The sequence below is a fragment of the Hibiscus syriacus genome, unplaced genomic scaffold (assembly GCF_006381635.1).
Source record: "Hibiscus syriacus cultivar Baekdansim isolate YM2019G1 unplaced genomic scaffold, ASM638163v2 tig00110616_pilon, whole genome shotgun sequence".
NCBI lineage: Eukaryota > Viridiplantae > Streptophyta > Magnoliopsida > Malvales > Malvaceae > Hibiscus > Hibiscus syriacus.
In genome coordinates, this window is record NW_024062801.1 from 42,644 (window position 1) to 64,876 (window position 22,233).

Sequence of the window (22,233 nt, forward strand, 5' to 3'; positions counted from 1 at the left end):
TGTATCAAGTTTTACCCTTTAAAGATTTGGTTTATTAATAACTAGAAGCTTGTATAATATCGCTTAGTTGAGCTCAAGTATTTAATTTTACTCATTTTTTTATATTTAAATTTGGGTATGAAATGAATATTTCCGATGCCAATTGAAAACTCGAATGAATCATGGGATATTCGAATAGATTATTTAGAATACGAATAATCGATTAAAATAAAAAAGTCTCATACTAGGTGTCAAATTATGACTGCTAAATTAGCTTATTTGTAGTGACCAAATAAACAAGTACCCCTTGATCCTTCCACTATCGTTTATCGTGAATTTGATAATTTATCAAATCTCTTCCAATATTACTTTAAGCTGTCACCAAATCTCATCATTTGCTAACCCAAATCCACCCATATGTGTCTACTTGTGACTCGTAAATAATTTACTTTTATTTTTATGAACAATACAACACCTAGAGTTGAGTGGTATCGAATGACATGGGAAATGGCATTCGAGTTCGTTAGGGAAGGAAGGAAGGAAAAACCAACGAGATGGGCCTCTTCCAACCTATGTAAAGCTCTTCCTCTCAGCTGAAAACCATGGTCCAAAACGAAGCTAGAATCCTTTATAGTGAAACATCTTCCATCCCGAAATGGGTAGTCTAATACGATTCGAATAACAAATTTAGAACAGGATCATAGTTTAAGGATTGGTATAGAATGTTTAATACTGATGTATAATTTTTGCAAACTTGTTTTGATAAATGGACTTTGGATCTTTGTTAACAGTGTTGGTATTACTTTATTGGTGATACTCTTATCTAATATTCGTACTAGAGTTATCTTAGACTGAATATGCTCCACATCACATTCATATTCGAATCCGAGTAAGAAAATACAAAAAAGGAAGCAGAACATGTCACTTGAGAAATAGAGAGACTACTGAATAAACAGCCAATGCCAGCATTGTTGCAGTAATGGAAGTTCTAAAAGGAATTTTCCCTTTGTCACTCCTCAACACCATGGCTTCATAAATTGGCAGGCAATTCATCACAATCAAAGCTAATAACACCAATTGCATTAACCCCCCCCCTTCCTTGCCACTGACCAAATGCACGAGTCCATAAACGAACGAGTATAAGTTGATTATTGCAGCCATCGTTAGTGTCACAAACATGGCTGATGGCACTCCAAACTCGAACAATCCTTGCTTGTATCCTTTTCTTTGCTCCTCGTCAACTACCTTGCTGGTCACATTGAAACCCTGAGTCTGAATCCCGATTGATTTAAGCGAGAACTCGATTAACCCAAACAAGGAACATGAAAGTCCCTTCACCATCCAAATCCTCTGATCACTCCACAATCTTTGTACTGTTCCCCCACCAGCAACCGTGTACTCCAAGAAATCTTGCCCGTATGCTCCAAGAAACAAGAGCGAGTAAAGGAGAAACCATGGTTCAGAGACCTGAAAATTAGGCAATTTTATCATTACAAACCTCACTCTATGATGCTAATGTATGTATGTATGTACCTTTGGGAAGATATTGAGTCCATTGAGGAGAGCAAGCTGAGGGAGAAAGGAATATGTAGTGATTGAAATTGAAGCAATGGGAAAAAATGCATAGAATGAATAGCTTAGCCCCATGAACATCCCCATAGCTTTAACACCGAAAGTTATGGGACTGTATCATGAAGAAGCCGCTTCAAGGAGGCCGATTTGCCACCTCTTGTTCTGGCCAAGAAAATCACGGAAGTTTATGGGTGCATTTCCTAGAAATGCAGCCTTTTCGGGGTTGCAGAATATGGATCTCCACTCTTCACATTGCAGTCTAAAACCTGTGAAGAAGTCCTCCACCAGTGACCCGTATCTAAAACCAATCTGCAAAGATCATTGTTTCCACACATATAACTACAACAGGCTTTTCTCAAAGCAATGGAATATAGATTACTTGGACTTAATTGAATTAGCAGAATACCTTAGAGCCCCATTCGGTCTGGTTTTCGTAATGGCATCCAGCAAGTCGGTGTGCGAATTCGAGAACTGATGGAGCAGTAATGGGATTGTTTGCAATATGAGCTGGACTTATTTCCTTTATTACCGGTGGAACCAAAGTCGACGGGTCGCCTAACAAAGCTCGTCGGTGAATAAAACAGCCAGTTCCGAGATAATTTGGTTCGGATAGCCCGTCAAGACCGAAAGGGTTAAGTTTAAACAAACGCCTATGCTCGGAACCATGAATCTCACTTTCGTTTAGACCATGGAATTGTTGAGGAAACTGAACAAAAGCCAATCGGTTCTGGATTTCAGCAGGGTCTAACACATAACACAGAGCACGGAAGGGTGTCCTAGGATCATTCGAATACATGTCACAGTCTAAGGTTAAAATTATGGGTGCATTTGTCATGGCAGCCAAAACCCGAACCTTCAAACACAAGATTAACCATTTAAAGAATATCAAAAAGGATAAGCATACACACTTAAGGAGTAAACTTCAAATATTTATATGTACCTATATCAGGACATTGAGGGCACCAGCTTTGAAATTATAAGGAGATGTGGGGCTCTTTTGTCTAGAGACATAAACCAGGTTTGGCAAACAATGCCCTGTAATGTCTCTGTCTCTGTTTTTGTTCAACAGAACCTGATCATTGACAAATAACATTGTAATGTCGATCGGCATGCACCGATTGATGTCAGGATCATCGAAAAATTCGACTGGGGAAATGGTTGTGTTGCAAAACCTGAATCACAGAGGGATGATTTTGACGGTTGAATCCGTGATAAGTAGTTCATTTTGTGAATGCCTGACGATCTTAGTCACTGGTTATGTATTCATCGTCGATTCTTCCGGTTTCAACAACATTTTCGATTCTCTCTCGCATGCTCTCGTACATTATCTGCAATATATATATATGATTAGTTCTTATATCAATTTTAATAGTAGGACCTTGGATAAAAGTTCAACTATTTAGTGAAAATGGCAATTACTCTGTTTTATAAAAGGTAATTAGTTTTTTAATTAAACAGTATATATAAATATGTGTGTGTGTGTGTATATAGATATATAGTTTACCTTAATCTTGTCGGTTTCAGAGCTTTGTGAATAATTTTATTTTGATGCAAAATATTAATCGGGGCTCCTCGTTGGTAACTCGTTCTCCCTACAGAAAGGTAACCAGTGGGCGGCAAACTTAGCAGCTTCCATGAAAGCGAAGAGCGAGAGAGCCGATCCTCCATCGTCCGATACATAGATCGAGATCTTATCCGTCGGGTACTCGTAGGCCATCACTGATAAGGCCGTGTTCACCACTCTCGTCGGCGGCTCCAGGTACGGATCCGTCGTGAAAATGAAAATATCCAACCCAGGAAAATCACTTGGTTCCAAGAACTTCTCGATGTTCTCGGGGTATTCTTTACGGTAAACCGGACGCACGCGGAAAGAATGTGCGCTAACCCAAAGGAAGGCCAGAATAAGATCGGAAACGAACAAGGCTAGAGTTAAGGAGAAAGAAATTAGAGTTGTAGAGTGGAGGATTGTCTGTACATGGCGATAGAATAAAGCTGTGATGACACAAATGTAAACCGCCGCAAACACACGGTTCGGAACCGTCCGGCGCGATGGTGTAAGCGTGTGAAGTAGCGGAGGAGCATGGTCGGAGTTGGTGGCGGTTGACTCTCTTGAGCGCTGCCCCTCCATCCGTGTTGGCGGATTAAACAAATCAGTGAAAATGGAATGTGTGTGTTTACCTAGGTGTTCCTCACTGTCGGGGTCTAATTCTAGATAGCGAAGTCACGGATTTTGTCGGGATATATGATTGTTGTGTCTCTTGTAATTATTTAGTCATTAAATTTTTAAATATTATAAATTAGACATTAAATTTATTAAATTATTATAAAATATTATTATGTATAATAAAAAAATTGATAATTTCTTTTATTTAACAATGACGTTTAATTCGATAAAGTTTGTGCAATTATATTCTACACTAATACAATTAGTTGGGGAGAAATCTATAGAAAATTTCTAGTATCATTGGTTTATATGAATCCATCTGAACTAACATATCAATCACTACATTTTCTTAATGTAACATATGTTAAAATTCTACTTACCACTCATGTTACAAAGATTATGGGTTATTTTTATAATCGAGACCCTTGCCTAGAATTAACCGATTGTTTAAAAATCTTCACAACCTTCATGTTATATGATCTAACCAGTACATGTTTAATTCTCAAGTTTCAAATTAGTTACAGAATCTCATGTATAACTCAAAGTTCGACAATAAACACCGAATAACCATCTAAATTTAATTTGATAAGTTTAATGATCATTTTATAATAGTTTGATAAATTTTAATAATTATATAAAAATTTAATGACTATTTTATAACATTTAAAAATTTAACGATTAAAATGATCGTTTGATATAGTTCAAGGATCTTTAATGTACTTTGCCCTATTATATTTGAAGTGAAATACATGTGGAATGGAAAATTATTCTTCAGGGAAAGAATGTTATGCTGCTTTGAACACAAATGAAAATGGGATGAAGAAAGGTATTACGTGGGAATGAGTGAATCAAATATATCCTAAGAGACTGTCCTGCTGCAAAGCAACTGAAAATTTAGTCTTGAAACAGTAGAATTCAAAGATTAGATTACACTTAACTGAAATCCAAGCGAATTGGGAGCCCTTCATTTAGTTTTCTGCAGTTTTTGTACCCAAAAAAAATCATATATAAGTTTAGAATATATTATGTATCAAACAATTAAGAATAAATTTTATTTTTTATTAAGAACAGTGGACGTTTGGATAGATGCTGATGAATCACATATCATTCGACCAATCTGTTTCGTGGCAATAGGGCAAGCCCAAGGCTGGTCTTTGCATGGGCCGATGTGGATAGTAGTGTATGTTAAAGTACCCATTGAATTAAGTTTTGGTTTAATTTGTTCTTTTACTTTTACTTTTATATTTTTTATTTTCCAAATTCAAAAAAAATTAAATTGAATTATTAATATAGTATGTAAACCTTTTAATTTTATTCATAAGTGTATTAATAATGCATAACATTCTTTTGTTGGAAAGTGTATTAATAATGCATAACACGATGTAACAGTTCAAACTCAATCGTGTGAAAAAATATTTCTTTTTATTATTGAGATTATTCAATCAACTTTAAATGCATACTTCTTAAATGTATACATTTTACTCATAATTAGATTAATTTCCCAGTTTTTATAAAATAATCAGATTATGATAAACTAAAATAAATAATTAAAAACAAGTTATGAGTTTTCATAAAAGTGAAAGGATGAAATTCATTATGAACTTGATTGTATATTGAAATAGTTACATACAATATTTGTATGTATTAACAACAACTTGCAAAAACTTAACCGTGCAATTGAAAAGCACTAAAGACAAGTTGGACAATGGATTAACCCATTCTCATTACATTTCCCACACCGCTCCCACTTCTCCCCGCTCACCGCCGCCACTTTACAGCTCCCCCCACACTCTACACACGGCACGAACCTCGCTCCGCCGCAAGCCAGCCGCCCTACCCCTCTCTCGACGCGTCCCATACTCAGTATCTTCCCGAGTTTCCCAGTCTCGTTCAGCTCGCTCACCGCCTCAGCTCCGCCAAGGTACCGCCCCTTAACGAACACCCTCGGCACGCTCGCTTCATCACCTAATAACTCCCGCAACTCGCTCAAGAACTCCCCATGCAACGACACGTCCCGCTCGTCGAACACCACGCGTTGGACCTCGAGTATCCCCCGCACCTTGTTGCAGTCCTCGAACGTGCGCCGGACACCCCTCAAAGACGTCGTGTAAATCACCACCGTGTCTTTCCCGCCCGGAGGGCATATCTCCGGAAACTCACTTAACGGGTCTCGTTTGGTCATTATCTTATCGTAATTCGCCATCCTCCCTTCTTTCTCCCTCTCTTCCCTGTCTTTTACTATGAATATGTTATCCTTTAACTTGGACGCTACTGGTTGAGCTGAAACTCGAGGCTCCGGGGCTTTTAACTCAGCCGGTGTTGTTTTTACCTCTTTTGGCATCGACTCAGTTTTGCTTAACTCGTTTGCAGCTGGTTTTGATTCTTTTGATGACAGTTTCGCGTCTAACTCTTCTATGGTATGAAAAGTCAAGCTCTTACGAGGCTGGTTATTAGTGACTTGTTTTGCGGGTTTTGGAGGCGATGTGGGAGCTTGGGGCTTCTTGTTATCGTCGTTAATGGCTGGCTTGAGATCTTCTAGGGCTTTGCTAACTTCATCCCAGGAGTGAGGAGCAGCTTCCAAAGCGTTGAGCTTCTCGAGAATCACAGCCGGAACATGCGTGGGCTTCTCTTGGTTCTCCTGCTGGAGTTGCCCCGCCTTGACCCAGGGTTCATCTATGGCGTTTACGTCGAACACCGCAAAGCTCGATGGTGGCGGGCGGTAATAATCCACGGTGGCTGTGCTGCCTTTGGATGCTGAGCAGCCCATTTTTTGAAGCTAGGTGATATTTTTGGTGAGAGTGGATATTTGCATGTGTGGTTTTATTGAGGGAAATGGTGTGGGGGAATTTGTGTGGTGATGGATGAAACTGAAGGGTATTTTATCTTTTAAAAATTGATGGGATTATTGATATAGCCTTGAGAAGATCGAGTGGTGTATGGTTTAGCCAGGTGGACCTATCAATGTCAAATACGTCAATTCCAGATTTGTCTTTGATAATGCCTTTGCCCATTGTTTTATGGGACGTGTGGTGCATTTCTGTCCTGTGCCTCAAACTTGAGGTTTACGATTTTTGGGATTGAATTTTGTTTTCCTCTATATTATTAACATTATATATGGTTAAGCTTCTTCATTAATTTGAACCAGAAAAAGAATATTTATACGAGTATAAATTAGTTTCTGTGATCAAAGTATAAACATTTTAAAAACTACTATCAACTTAATTATATTTATCAGTTTAATTATAAATAAATTAGATGTGAGCCTTCGATCGAGTTGAGTAAAAAAATTTTGAGTTATTTAAGTTGACGAGTCGTATTTTACACCTTAAACTTAACTTGAAATTTTTTTCGAGTCGAATCGAGTTATTCGATTTTATATAGTAATTTTATTATAATCATTTATAATATTATGATAAGGATTAGTACCAACTTTTTTATTTTCTCTAACCATATAATATATATATATTTCATATTATTTTCACATTATAATATTATTTAATATATCAAATATAATATAAAATTATAAAATATATTCACAATATTATACTTTAAAGAAAGTATTCCGATGATAAAATATTATAAAATAAAGGAGTTAAGAAATTGATGTGATTTTTTTGGGTAAATAAGTGTAACCAAAAGTCCAAATTAAATAAAATGCAAAGTTAAGGGACTAAATAAAAAAAGAGTCATTATTAGTAAAAAAAATAAGAACTTTTTTTTATTAAGGTAAAGATGATTACAAAATAGTATATATTTTAATTATTCTGAGCCATTTGACAATCAATGCTTAATCATTCTTGCAATTCTTGTGCTCGTACTCGTAATATCTAAAAACTAACAACGATTCTTTTAACCACTGAAGTAAGTTGATTTGTACGAAAAAAATAAGAATTAAAGTTACATAAAATAAATATTTAAATTATTTATTTACTTCAAATAACCCTTTTTAAATATATATATATTTAATACTTTAATTTTACTTTTACATGACTCGTTAGAAAAAATTATATACTAAATACGTGACACGTGCCCACAGTTTATCTTCTTTTATTATCTCTAATTTTATAAAAAATAATTAAAAAATATTTTTTTAAGAAATAAAAATGCTAAATCCAAATAAAAAGCACATCTACTCTAAATAATCAAGTCGATTTATATTTTTTTTTCATTTTCATTGTTTTACATAAATTGAATTTACAAGTTAAATCAAAATCTTAGAATATCAGTTATTCCCATGAGTTTCAAACAAGTTTTAGCATTATAACATGTAATACTTAAATTTTGTCTTAGCTCCAAACTTATTCGAATAGACATTTGAGAAAATAAAAATATTATCAGAGAATATCCTATAATATGCTAATTGATTTAATTAAACAAAATAGATGTTATTTTCTTATATAGAGATCTTATATGATTTGGACAAATCTTAGTCTTTAATGTAAATAATATAGATCATTGGATGTACGGAGACTAAACTATAAATAGAGGCTTTTTCCATATCATTAGGGGAAGGGAAAAAAGAGAAGAATGTGAGAAATCGGAAAAATTTTATAACGCACGTCACACACCAAAACACATCACTAATACGACACATCGATATATACTATTAATTAAATTATCCTTATTAAAAATATGAAAAAATATAATGAACTATCTATAATTAATCCTTTATTATAATCTAATTTAAATTTTTAATAGAAATATAATTAAATTATTTTTATTAAAAACTATAATTATTTTAGATTTTTTTAAGATTGAAACATTTAATTTATATAAACTTACATCTTCATCCCAACAACATCCATCAAAACTAGCAATTGAACCAATTGGACCAAGTCATGAAATTTTAATGCTCAATTTATAAGATGCAGTTTAATAAATAAGCAGTATGGCTGACTTTAGTTATAATTAAAATTTATTGCAAAAGTATTTCACATGCATTGTTCGACAAACATCAATAAAATGGAATGATTGAACGATCCCACGTCGTTTCTAAGGGGCTATATCTGCCCTGGCATTACAAGATGAGATTCAAAAGAATCCCGGGATCGAAACAGATATTAGTCCTTCCAAAAACAGCAACACTTACATAGACACCATGCCACATCAACACCGAGGCTAACTTTAGGTTCACAATTACACAAGACGACACTACCGGTCCCTAGATCAAGCTCTCACTGGGTCTATGACTCCATCTTCCTTACAGCTTTCTCAATGTTCGATATATTCTTCTTTAAGGCCGACCATTGTTCTTCTGTCAAACTTATCCCTAATGATTCAGCAGAGGAATTGAAAACAAGTTAGCACTAAACAAGAAATACCATAAAGTAATAAGCATAAGAAAATGTTAAATTTGGAAGTTCGACCACGAAGATAGATTATATTCACACTTTGACGAGAATAGCCAACAATGATGCACGGAAATCATATACGCACAGAGTAGAGTGAGTGTTTCGACGACCATTATGATGGAGAATGTGGCTAGAAATACCCAGGCATAAGACTCACAAACCAAATAATTACATTTCAAATACACATTGACATTTTAACATCCTAGACAAAAGAACTATATTGTTTGAAACCATCGTGCTTTTCCTTCAAAACCCGACCCAAGAAACAGAAGAAAAAAGAAAGGCAGAACAGAGCTACTCGGGAAACACCACAAAGCAACAAAACCCATATATCATAACAATGCAGCTTATAGGGGTAAATGAAAAGAATATCATAAAGAGTTTAATAAAGAATTCACCGCAAATGAGTGGCACATAGAATAGATGACCTGAGTTATTCAATCCAAATCACTATAGTACAATCCAAGTCAAGTTACAGATCAGTGACAGATAACAAAAAGAATTGTAAAAGGGCACATATTAAGAAGCATGATACATGGGTACTTCGGTATGCAGAAATCAAATGAACATTTTGCTGCAACATCACAAGACCAGGACATAATCAGCCACAACCACAAGTCAAGAAGACTGGGCAACCAAACTTGTTGATCAGGTAGCTCAAAACAATAGCAATCCAGGAAAATGAACATCTAAAATTTGCCTGAAACAACTAACAATTGAAGCTAAGTGGAGCATTTAATTCTACCTTTAGAGCTAGGAAGTTCTTTGCCGTCCTTTTTGTAATACTCCCTTATAGAAACCAAGGTTTTCCCTCTGAAATCTTGAATCGTCACCCTTCTCTTATCAGATAGCTGCCAAGAGAACAAAACAAAATAATAAACAGAATGTTAAAAAAAACTTTGGAGAAAACACAAAGAACGAAACGAACCCTGCAAATAATGAGATCACCATCATCATCGGACTCTTGGTCACCTGCTACAGCTCCAGCTTCTTCGGCTTCCTGTTTAGTTTTCAAGGAAGGTCTTTTGGAACTGGGTTTAGTAATTCATCCTCAGGGTTTGGTGTCTTGTTCCAATATAGAATGTGCTCCCAACTATCTTTTCTTCCTAGCTCGGGCTTGTCTTTTTATCGGCATATGTCGACTACAGTTAATGATAAGGCAGATAAATTCGAGCTCATCGGTGAGGTTGCAGAAGTTCTCAATGATGGTGCTGTTGAAGCTGTGGATTCACAGGCTCTTGCTGTGAGTGAGGTTGCCGTTGCTGCTGCTGACTGTTGGTTACCTGTTGCTACCTTGCAGCGTTATTGATGCGGTTCATTCTTTTACCGGCTTGAACTGGTAAGTTTCCGCTTTTACTTGCTTTATATTTTCCAAGTCCTGCAAACATGCCAAGAATGCATTTTGTGTTCATTGGTAATGGTTTTGGCAAAGAGTATTGCATAGAAAACCCAATTTGTTGAAGTATCAATTCCCTAAATTATGATGACTCGATCAATTGGCTTACAGACAGATGCATCAATCAATCTAAGCTATAATTGAATTCTCGAAAGAGACGCACAGTATACTATCAGGCTGCAAGTAACAAGATTGAGGTCCATGCAACGTTGTTTAAAACTCATATGCTTATAACTTATTAGATTTAAATTTGTCATCAAATCAGTTGGTTATTATATATTATATATGGTTGAATCCTTTTTTTCCCCTAAATTGCAAATGATGACAAATAAACCCTGATGTGAATCGGCACTGTGTATCTTATGCAATATGGTATATTGTGACTCGGTGCTTTATCATTTATTTCAGGTGGGCTGCCATAGCGGTGACAACACTTTTGATTCGTGGAGCAACTCTTCCGCTTTTGATTAATCAACTTAAAGCTAGTACTAAGATGACAGTTGTAATTTTACTCTTTGTTTAATTTTCCATCCTCGTGTTCTTTTTACTCGTAGTGTGACATCGCCTATTTTTTTGTAGCACCTAAGTGGCTAAGTCTATATGCAGGACATTATTTTTATGTTTTACTTATGACTTTTATGAATTAAAGTACATAATCATTTTGATGATTATAAGAAGCTGCAAGTCGTAAAATGTAAATACCGGAAAATTTGATTATGTTAATTATATCCTGGTCTTGTAATTATATTACAGAAATTTGGGTGGTGTGAATCTTTACTTTGACCTTACTAATAGTGCAAAATGGAAAAGAAAGAACTGAGAGTCGTCTTCTTATATTCCTAGTTCCATAACTTAGTATGACTCTGCTTTGCTTGTTTTGTACATTTTTGTTAAAACCAAAAAGGTCTCAAGTGTGCCTAGCGTAAAGTCAACTGTTATCTTAACTAGTTCTCAACTAAGACTTAGACATGGAAAAAGAAGAGGAACTTATGGACATATTTCTTTTGATATTCCTTCTCCTCGTAAATGACTTCAGTTTGCAACTTAGAGACTGCTCTCTTTTTCACATTGCTTGATTAACAAAAAAGTAATCTATTTTAATTTGTGTTTATCCTGCAGCTAATGAGGCCACGCTTGGAGGAAATCAGGGAGCAGATGGCAAGCAAGGTTTGGTGCCAGCTTCTACTGTGATTGTGTTCCTATTTGAACCACTTAATCTCTGTTGACTACAAGCTGTTGTTTGCGGACCTAGTCTATGTCTCTATCGTACTTCGAATACATGTTAGCTTCTTAACGTTCGAATATATCTTCAATTCTGTTTTGGAGGATTCTAAATGATTTTAATCCATACATATAAGTTCAGAAGCAAATGTATATTAGACATGGGTTCATTAGGTTGGTATGTATCTAAATTCCGGTTGATCAGGAATGTATTCGATATACTGGTTGGTTCACTTAAATGTTTATCGCTGGTTTTACCAGACAATGCCTTGTTTGCAGATATGGCGTGACACCCTTTACTCCACTGAAAGGGCTCTTTATTCAGGGGCCCATCTTTGTCAGCTTTTACATAGCCGTAAGGCAAATACTTTTTGTAGTATTATTGGTTTTGTCTTAGAATCGAATGTAGTTCATGTAGATTTAGTATCGGTGACTTCTCTCTTACCCCAGATTACAACTATGGCTGAGAAAATGCCATCATTCAAAGCGGTGGAGCATATTGGTTTACAGATCTCACTACTCCAGATAGTTTGTACAGCTTTCCAGTTTTGACAGCACTGACGTTTTTTATAACCGTGGAGGCAAGTGTACTTTTTTCTCGATGATATTTTATTACAGAACCGCATTACACTGTACCTTTCTGAATTGTTATTCTGTTTTAATTAATGTCTGCAGTGTAACATGCAAGAAGGTATGGAAGGGAATTCTTCTGCTGCAACTATGAAAAATGTGTCCAGGGTGCTTGCTCTTTTGACAGTTCCATTTACCATGAGTTTCCCAAAGGTATTGTCAAAATAATATTAAGATTTTTTTACTCGAATAGATTGTTTCGGCTTTATACAATGGTTTCCCTTAACAAGCTGGTGCTGTGGTGCACTCTTTCCGCCATAGTATCTGTTATTAGTGCCATTTGTGTGTTTTGTATGCTGATGGTATTTTCACCTCAATTTATTCTACAGGCGATATTTTGTTATTGGATTACATCAAATTTGTTTCCCTCTCCTACGACCTAGGTGAGTACTTAAGTTTCCTGTAGTACGAGACGTGTTTCTTTATTCGATTTCTGACTATGTCTATATATCGCTTACCTCGAAAATTTATTTTTGCAGTGCTCAAGGCTGCTGGTGTGAAGAAGGCTTTAGGCATTCCTGAAATACCTAATCAACCAGCAGCTACTGCACAACGACCTCCTATTGGTCTGTATTCAGCTCTCAAACAAACACTCCAACAAGCTAGAAAAGCAGCAGAAGGATCTGCCTCTGTATCTACTGCACCGACAAAAGTATCGAACCGAAGCATATCTTCTTCTTCGACTATCAGTCAGCGGATTAGACAACTAGAGAAACAAGTAAAAGGAAGGAAGAAGAAGAAGAGGTGATTTCTTTATTAACCTATGTTAGTTGGACTTAGGGGTGTGTCGGATATAGGTATGTGTCTAACATGGATACGTTTCATTTTTTTCCCAAGTTCTCTTGTATACCTGGAAAACCATATCCTTGTATTCAATATTCAAATATATTTGAAAACAAGTGTCAGACACGGATACTTTTAGGATTCTCGAACATAAGCTTTGAGGAATACGTTGAAGGCTGTTGTTGATGCAGGTAGGCATACAACCATGGTTCTGAAAGTGCCGTGATCTGCAAGCAAACGGATGCCATAATGGTGGTTTTCCCTTCATTAAACTTGTGTTGTTTCTAAAAGTGAGATGCCTAATTAATCAAAGTAATGACTTTGTTCTGGTGGAATGTTAGGTGAGCCGATTTTTCTTTAATGATAATTAATAATTCTTTAAGAACAAATAAATCATCTTCGTGTAATTAAAATGTACTTAAATTGATTACATTTTATTATTATTATTTACGACAAATGTGTGTCAATTAATTTGTCACTAAAACTAAATAAATTTATTTTTTATTTTAATTATTAAGTTAAAATTTAATTATACATGCAATTAACCCGTGCATTATATGCAAACAAATAATGTTTAAAAATTCATTCCCGGATAATGCTAATCCATCTATTATAAAGTGCTGAATCTCAATTTTATCTGAAATATAACTGTAAAAATCATTAAATCAATCATATCATTAGTTAAAATAATTGGTTTTTGGAATTATTGTTTATTTATCTAATTACATTAAATGATTCTATCAATTTACCCTACTTATTAATAAATAATGGGTATGATTTTGAGAAAATAAATAAATGGATAATAAAATGGAATGAAAATAATAATTGAATGGCTAAATACGTAGTTTACCTTTAAATTTATATTAAATAATAAATTGCTTTTATTAAGGTTCTGTATATGATTAAAGTCATATAAAACAAACAGAACTGGATTCTATCATCCAAAAAGTAACTAACCGTCGTGTCTGGGCTTGCCGATCACTCAAAGCAACAGAGTCCTAATTTCTTAGGCTTTATATATATATCTTTACAAAACTTCTTGATCTTTATATATAATAATCTAAACAAGTGAAAGAGAGAATATATAAGGAAGAAAAAAGTTACGAGGTTTCTGATTCGAACCATTTTGATCAAATGGCTCAACAGAGTTATATAATACAGGTAGAAGAAGGGAAGGCCGCCACCGATGGAAAACCGTCGATCGGCCCTGTTTATCGAAGTCGTTTTGCTGAGAATGGATTCCCTGCTACGGTTCCTGGAATGGACTGTTGTTGGGATATTTTCCGGTTAGATTTTTAGCTTTCTCTCTCTTCTTTGTTGGTTGCTGTGAAAGTAACGAAAATATTGATTTTACGGATCGTAAGATTTGGTTGTATTATCGAAATGACTAATGCTTGAAAATTTTGGATTTTAAATACACATATAGATCAAGGTGTTGAGATTTCCATTCTTTTAGCTCAATGATCGGTGGATTTCATTCAACTCGGTGTAAAATTGTAGAACTAAGATTTATATGTTTGATTGTAGTAATTGTTCCGATTTTGGAGCTCACTGTTCATGTGATGTGGAGATCAAAATTTTCTGCTTTATAACTTGCATTTTGTTCATGTATGATTGAACGTGTTAACTAATTAACACAGTTCGTATTTGTTATCATACAAAAGGGACGATTTTTTTTCTTCCTTCTTTAATCTTACTTTATGTCTTATGACAGTAATTCATATTTCATCTTCTCGTTGCAGAATGTCAGTTGAGAAATATCCGTACAACCCAATGCTTGGTCGCCGGCAGATTGCGAACGGGAAAGTATGTTGCCAGCCTTCCACTGCTGATTTTTTTTTTATTATTATTGCTTTTGCATTCTGCTTTTACAACCGACCTTGACTTTTAGTCAGAGTATCTAAAATTATGTGCTTTCACTGCAGGCCGGAAAATATGTATGGCAAACTTACAAAGAAGTTTATGGCATTGTAATAAAAGTGGGGAATTCCATCCGGAGTTTTGGTATTGAGGAGGTAGTACAGTAACTTTTTGATATTGTAAAAGTTTTTATTCATAAAAATTAATGCTTCGGCGATCATTAACCACAGCTTCAGTTTATGTGTATGTTTTAAATTTTATTGCTTCTGTTTTTGCTTGCAGGGAGGAAATGTGGTATTTATGGTGCCAATTGTGCAGAGTGGATAATGACCATGGAGGTATCATTATTCCATCATTTTTTGTCTGACTTGCATAAATTAGTTTCTCCTAAGCACTCTTCATTACCAAAATGTCTGTTCCCCAAAACTTTTCCTAATGCACCAACATTGATGCAGGCCTGCAATGCTCATGGACTCTCTTGTGTTCCTTTGTATGACACTTTAGGTATTTCTTCTTTACAACCTAAAAAGGCTGCTTTGCATTTCGTTAAATAGCAACTTTCAGCAAACAACAATCCTATGTTTGTTATCTAGCCTCCCTCATTTTTGAACCTGGTCTTAGTTGTTAACTGTAACATCTTTAAACTCTTTTAATAATGAGTGTATATCAACACCACTACATACTGTTAATTATTGTTTGATTCTCTGTCATCTATATTATAGGTGCTGGTGCTGTGGAGTTTATCTTATGCCATGCAGAAGTTTCGATTGCTTTTGTAGAGGAAAAGAAGATTGCTGAAGTAAGAACAGTTACATCTATATTTGGAACCCAAGGATTGTTATGGGATGTGGGAACAAGGGGAAAGGCATGCCTTTTCTATGTATTTTCAAAAAGAAGATATCTCTGTACGAAATAAGTTTCTAGTTTTCTATTATCAGCATTTGCTTCTATAAGTGCTGCTCAGTTTTGTTAGTTGGTGTTCATCTGATAATTTGTAGGTGCATAGTTCTTGTCTCATGTAAGGTTTCTCTTTGCCCTTCCAGATATTTAAAACATTTCCAAACTCAACAAAGTACCTAAGAAGTAAGCTATTTCTTTGTTTTTGGAAGAAGTGGGTGGGATATTTTTTTTTCTATTGCGTTAGAAACAATTCATGTGCGTGTCCATTGGCTCTGCAGCAATTGTTAGCTTCGGGATGGTATCACCTGATCAGAAGACAGAAGCTGAGAAGCATGGCTTGGCAATATTTGCATGGGAAGAATTTTTGCTGTTGGTTGGTTACTTTCTCTGTTATTCTCCTCTTCAATTTATTAGTAAATAACTTTATGCTACTGAGTTATTGTGTCGTTTTAAACAGATTGCCAGTAATTTTAGTCACGAGTTCAGAGAAAAGTATCTATTATAGCTGTAGAAAAAATGTTTCTGGCATTGCATTGCAATTCTTTAGTGTGAGCTAAGGACCCTTGTCATTTTCTTGCAATGATCCAGTCTATTTGATAATTTTAGCATCTTGATTCTATATGTGAGTTGGCATTTCTTTGTTTTCATTCTGGTTTTAGGACATTGAAGGAATTTCCCACCGTTTTATAATTACTATTTGATAACCATGTCTTATCCATCTTCGATAAATGTTTAATTAGCATCTGAATTTAATCACACAATACGACATTTTAACATGTAGATGGGTGCTGGTTCTGATTTAAGTTCTTATGTCTGTTTCTTGCAGGGAGAAAACAAACAATATGACCTTCCAATAAAGAAGAAAAATGATGTCTGCACAATAATGTATACCAGTGGAACAACTGGTGATCCCAAGGGAGTATTGATTTCAAATGAGAGTATCGTTACTCTTATAGCAGGGGTGAATAGCCTGCTAGAGCGTGTAAATGAACAGGTTATTTTTGCATTTAATTTCCTGATAACAAGGCAAATCATTTCATCAGTCACTTTGTTTGACATGTCTGTTCTGATTCCGACACTAAAATTTGGGTTATGATTTCTCTCTTTTTTGCTTTCCCTCACTAATTTGTTCATTTCTTGTGAAATTTTTCAGTTGACAATGAAGGATGTTTATATTTCTTATCTTCCTCTTGCACATATCTTTGACCGGGTGATCGAGGAGTTATTTATTTCACATGGTGCCTCGATAGGATTCTGGCGTGGGGTAAGCAAGATTATTTGATATCGCTGATACTGGAGTTATTCTAATCAGTATTTGCTAATTTGTTGCATCTTCAGGACATAAAACTATTGGTTGAAGATCTTGGGGAGCTAAAGCCAAGCATCTTCTGTGTTGTTCCTCGTGTGTTGGATCGAATCTATTCAGGTAATTCTTGAATATTAAAATGTATTGCTGAGATGGATTTCCAGCATTCTTTCTAAACATGCATAAATATATTGAAGAAGATTCTGGGCTAGGAAATTTCATTTTGGGTTGTTTTTTGAAGATGTACTTGAAAATTGTCTTGATTTATTTCTGAAACTCTCATTCAAATTCTTTCGAAGTTAATTATATTTTCTTTCTTTTTAGCATATACTTTGTAAAACAAAATGAACTACATTGATACATTTCTTTCAAAAAGACTCTTCAATGAATTATCAATAAAGCTGTGAACCTGACATAATTTTTGTATGTTGTCAGGTTTACAACAGAAGGTTTCTGAGGGAAGCTTATTGAAAAAGACATTGTTTAATGCGGCATACTCATTGTAAGTTAAATTTTCAGTTTGCTCATGTGAAGCAGCTCATTGTATTTGCTGGATGCTAATTACGAACAAAGAACAATTGCCTTTTGTACACTACAGTGATCATTTTTCCTAGCTAGAGATAACTAGATTTATCTCAATCCCCTTTCAGGCATTAAACTTTATCATTTGCTTTGGCATTAGCTTATATCGTTTGCAGTATGTCCTTTAACTTCTTGTTACTGTGTTTAGCAGTGACACCTAATTAGGGTAGTTTTTGTTCACATTGATTTTAATTATTTCTGTTGTATCCAGTTAATTTCCATCCATATTTCTGAATTGATGTCTGGTTCTAACATTTATGATAACCTCTACAGCAAATTCTATAATATGAGGAATGGCTCCAAACATGGAGATGCGTCTCCTTTTTCTGACAAAATTGTATTTAGACAGGTGATGAAAATCTTATTTGTTGTATAAAAATAGTACGAGCCTCCTTGCGTATATCAGTTGAAAGCCAATACTGATCGGCACTAACTGCAGCAGAAATCATTTTTTTACTTATTCATTCATGTTCATAATTTTGTCAGGTAAAAGAAAGTTTAGGAGGGAATTTGCGGATTATTCTATCCGGAGCAGCACCTCTTTCTGCTCATGTGGAGGAGTTCCTACGAGTGGTGGCATGTTGTCATATTATGCAAGGATATGGTATACTGTCTGTTAAGCCTCTTTAGATCTGATAATTCTTTCTTATTTACTGATTGTGTGCATTCTTGCAGCCTCATGAACATTTACCTATTTTATACGGATCTGAATGTAGGCCTGACGGAGACCTGTGCGGGAACTTTTGTCTCGTTACCGAATGAGTTGTCGATGCTTGGTACTGTGGGGCCTCCGGTACCAAATATAGATGTCCGTCTAGAATATGTACCTGAAATGGGATATGATGCCCTCGCAAGCACACCACGAGGTGAAATTTGTCTCGGGGGAAAAACGCTGTTCTCAGGGTACTACAAACGTGAAGATCTCACGAATGAGGTCTTGGTTGATGGCTGGTTCCACACAGGTCTGCTCATACTTGTCTCTTCTTAAGTTGAGGTTCTCTCCGAATTCATTAGCTTATCTCCAAGTTGATGACCTTTCATCTTTGTGCATCAGGGGATATCGGTGAGTGGCAACCGAATGGAAGCATGAAAGTTATCGATCGAAAGAAGAACATTTTTAAGCTTTCGCAAGGGGAATACGTTTCTGTTGAGAACCTTGAAAATATTTACGGTTCCGCATCTGTTGTTGATTCGGTATGCCTTTTAGCTGTTGTTGATTTTAGACTTGTTTTGTCTGCTCGAATTTGACATCCTTTTACATTTCATCTTTACCAATATCAGATATGGGTTTATGGGAACAGCTTTGAGTCCTTCCTTGTTGCTGTTGTTAACCCGAATAAGCAAGCACTCGAACGCTGGGCTGCTTTGAATGAAAACTTTATTAAATTAAATAAAAATATTAAGAAAAAACATCCAATCACATAGTGACACATGTCACCATCTAATTGAGGATTAAATTTATTGAATTAATTAAAAGTTATGACCAAATTAATAGAATGTGTAAGTAATGAGGACTAAATGTGTAATTATACAAATTTTTATTAACTGTCATGTAATCTCCTCCGTTAATATTTAATAGCATGTGACTTGATTGACAAGATTTAAATAGTTAGGTGACCTGATTGGCAAAATTGAAAAATCAATGGTTAAAATAAAAGGGATAAATAGTTAAGTGGTCAATGATATATTTTACCTTAACAACTAATGTTTTATAAATATTGTATTTTAATTAAATTACATTTAGATTTTTAACTAATTTATAATCATATGTTTAGTATTTTATAATTTAATGTTTTATAAATTAATTTAATTGTGTTCATCGTTAACGATGCTCACCCACGCTCGATGAACGTCGTATAATTTTTTTATTGTTTATTGTTTAGGTTAAACCAATCAATTGATTTAGAGTTCAAATTCATTATTATAATCCTTTTTATAATTAATGAAGCACAAGTTAAGCAAATACCAAAAAAATAAAGAGTTGACAAAAGAGGAGCTCCATTAAATCAAAATGGCCGACCATTGTTAGCCCCAAAATGTTGTGTGGTGTTGGAGCAATTGCAAAAATACCTGTGAAATGATGATGGACAGACAATATTAATTGGAGGAGATACATTCATTTTCATAACTATAATATTAATTGGACGTTCTAATGAATGAGATCTACCGATTTTAAAATAACTTTTAAATAATTTCTCACTCTTTATTTACATGTAGGACAGAAGTGAAGATTCATTTTAAAAAATAAAATAGATAAATATTATTGGTTGAGACCACGAATGACGTGTTAAACTGTATTCGTCTAATAATTTTTCATAGAAGAAATATATTTTAGGAGACAAACAAACCTGTAAGCCTCCTATCAATATATATTATCAAAGTGGAGTACTACATACCTATCAAACATATTATTTAAAAAGAGGTTAATAATCTCATGATTATTTATACTAGCGTGATCATTCAACTTATTTTACGCCTCGTTTTTAAAGAGAATATTAGTTACTTATATTAAGTTTATCTCACGTTTTTTTTTAATTTAAAGTGTCTACGAGTAGTATATGTTATGAAGATTTTTGATAATGGAAGTTTAGATACTTTTACAGTTTCTAAGGCTTGAACACCTATAGAGATAGTAATTATCTTTTTTATCATTAAAATAATTTGATTCGTGTAAATTTATCTCGTATTTTAAAATAAAAAGAATTAAATATCATGAAATTTAAAGACCGCTTAACTAATGACTCCATAACACCTACATATGCATGCTTTGCATTAATATTTTTCCTTAAGATTTGGCGTATGAATATGAAGTTTAATTAACGACTTATTTCAACCAAAAAAGTGATGGTGAAATTAATTGCTTGGTGGCCATTGACTTATTTTTTTTTTCTTATCTCGTAAATTTGATAATCAATAGGACTCTAGTATGGGATGTCTATGTACTAATATAAGGTTAATATAAGGTGCTACCGGAAATATTAATATTGTTTTAATATTTCTGATAATTTCTGATAAAACGTTATTTAAAATATTATTTTTTTATTGTAAATATTAATGTTGTTTTAATATTTCTAGTAAAGCGTTACTTAAAATATTATTTTTCTACCGAAAATATGAATATTGGGCGCTACCTAAAATGTTATTTTTTTCTACCGAAAATATTAATACTGAAAATATTTATTTTAGATAGAGAAATTAACATTTCCGATATAAAAAATAACATTTTAAGTAATACTCTACCAAAAATTTTAAAATAATATTAATATTTTTTATAACACCTTAAATTAAACTGCCGTACAAAACTACAGCAGAACTACCCCTATAGTATTAGTAAATTGAAAAAGTTCGTTTAACGTAATACAAAAGTCAAAGGACCGTTGACTTTTGAACCGACAATTTGGTTTGTTTCACATGCAAAGCAAAACCATGGTTTTCAGAACCGGACGGGTTAACGAATCTGTCATGCTATCAGTTCACTGGTTCAATCGGTCAAATCGGTTCGATCGGTCGAAAGAACCGGACGATGTCAAAATTATTTAAAAAATTAAATAAAAATACCAAAAATATTTAATAAAAAATAATTTTTTATATCACAAGTCATATTCAAAGCAAATCATAACATATATAAGTTAAAAACCATAAAATCAAGTGAAACAAAATGATTCAAATTAATTACAACATAATATTTAAGGTAAAACATATTAAATAATAAATATAATTATATAACTATAATTAAAAAATAAATTTGGGGTTAAAAAATCATAACAAAATGATATTGTTTGGTTTAATTTTTTTTAAAAACAATCTCACATGGCTAAGAAACATAGAAGAGCATCCCAAAAATCTAAAGAGTAAAAATATGAGAACAAAACAATCTCACATTGCTAAGAAACATAGAAGCGCATCACAACTAACTTCTATAAATAATAGAGGTAATTTGGCATTCAAAATCATGGAGCCTTTTGGTGAGCATTGAGTAAACTATTCTTTCACTTCAATCAAGCTCGAATTTTAGGCTTCAATCGAGCTTCTAATTTTTTTTTGAGTTCAAGCCTTTTTGAGTTCAAGTTTCAATATTATATTTCGAGTTTGAGTTGAATTTGATAATTTTTAGCTTGTGAGTTTGAGTTGAGTTGAGCTTACTTTTAAAGTTTTCAAGTTCGAGTCGAGCTCAGCAATACTCGAGTTCGACTTGGCTCGTTTAACAAACGGCGTTGCTTGGTTTATTTTTAAAAAAAAACAAAAACAAAAATCTCGATTTTTTCTAGTTTTTTCCAGTTTTCAGCCGGTTCGATTTGAACGGTTCAGCGGTTTTGGTCGGTTCACTAATAGTGGTTCAACCGGTTTAGATTGAACTGGACTAAACAACGGTTCCCGATTGAACCGGCCGATCTGATCCGATTTTCAAAACAGAGAGCAAAACCAAGCCTTTTGTATATTTGGTTGCAATTTTATTTTTACCACTCAGAATTCATATATTCAGTTAATA

At 34.2% G+C, this 22,233-nt stretch overlaps 2 protein-coding genes and 2 pseudogenes across 2 annotated transcripts; 2 read left to right on the forward strand and 2 right to left on the reverse strand.

Annotated features, from left to right (window-relative positions):
- Window positions 1–848: 848 nt before the first annotated feature.
- On the reverse strand, window positions 849–3,718 carry LOC120135789 (annotated as a pseudogene).
- Window positions 3,719–5,312: 1,594 nt separating this feature from the next.
- On the reverse strand, window positions 5,313–6,527 carry LOC120135788. Its single transcript, XM_039151992.1, has one exon. It carries the CDS (start codon window positions 6,480–6,482, stop codon window positions 5,403–5,405), a length of 1,080 nt encoding a protein of 359 aa, XP_039007923.1. The 5' UTR covers window positions 6,483–6,527; the 3' UTR covers window positions 5,313–5,402.
- Window positions 6,528–9,601: 3,074 nt separating this feature from the next.
- LOC120135759 lies at window positions 9,602–13,061 on the forward strand (annotated as a pseudogene).
- A 1,110-nt stretch (window positions 13,062–14,171) lies between these two features.
- LOC120135758 (long chain acyl-CoA synthetase 4-like) lies at window positions 14,172–19,148 on the forward strand (the record flags this gene model as incomplete). The annotated part of the gene is made up of 17 exons (XM_039151970.1): window positions 14,172–14,382; window positions 14,839–14,902; window positions 15,022–15,119; window positions 15,243–15,294; window positions 15,412–15,460; window positions 15,679–15,755; window positions 16,000–16,039; window positions 16,135–16,229; window positions 16,683–16,850; window positions 17,010–17,120; window positions 17,195–17,282; window positions 17,598–17,664; window positions 18,018–18,093; window positions 18,231–18,348; window positions 18,461–18,706; window positions 18,799–18,938; window positions 19,026–19,148. Coding segments are annotated over exons 1-17 (1,764 nt in total), but the record flags the coding sequence as incomplete, so codon positions are not given.
- Between the last annotated feature and the right edge of the window lie 3,085 nt (window positions 19,149–22,233).

Coding starts and splice junctions, on each gene's coding strand:
- LOC120135788 (XM_039151992.1), bottom strand. CDS start 6,482: ATGGGCTGCTCAGCATCCAAAGGCAGCACAGCCACCGTGGATTATTAC.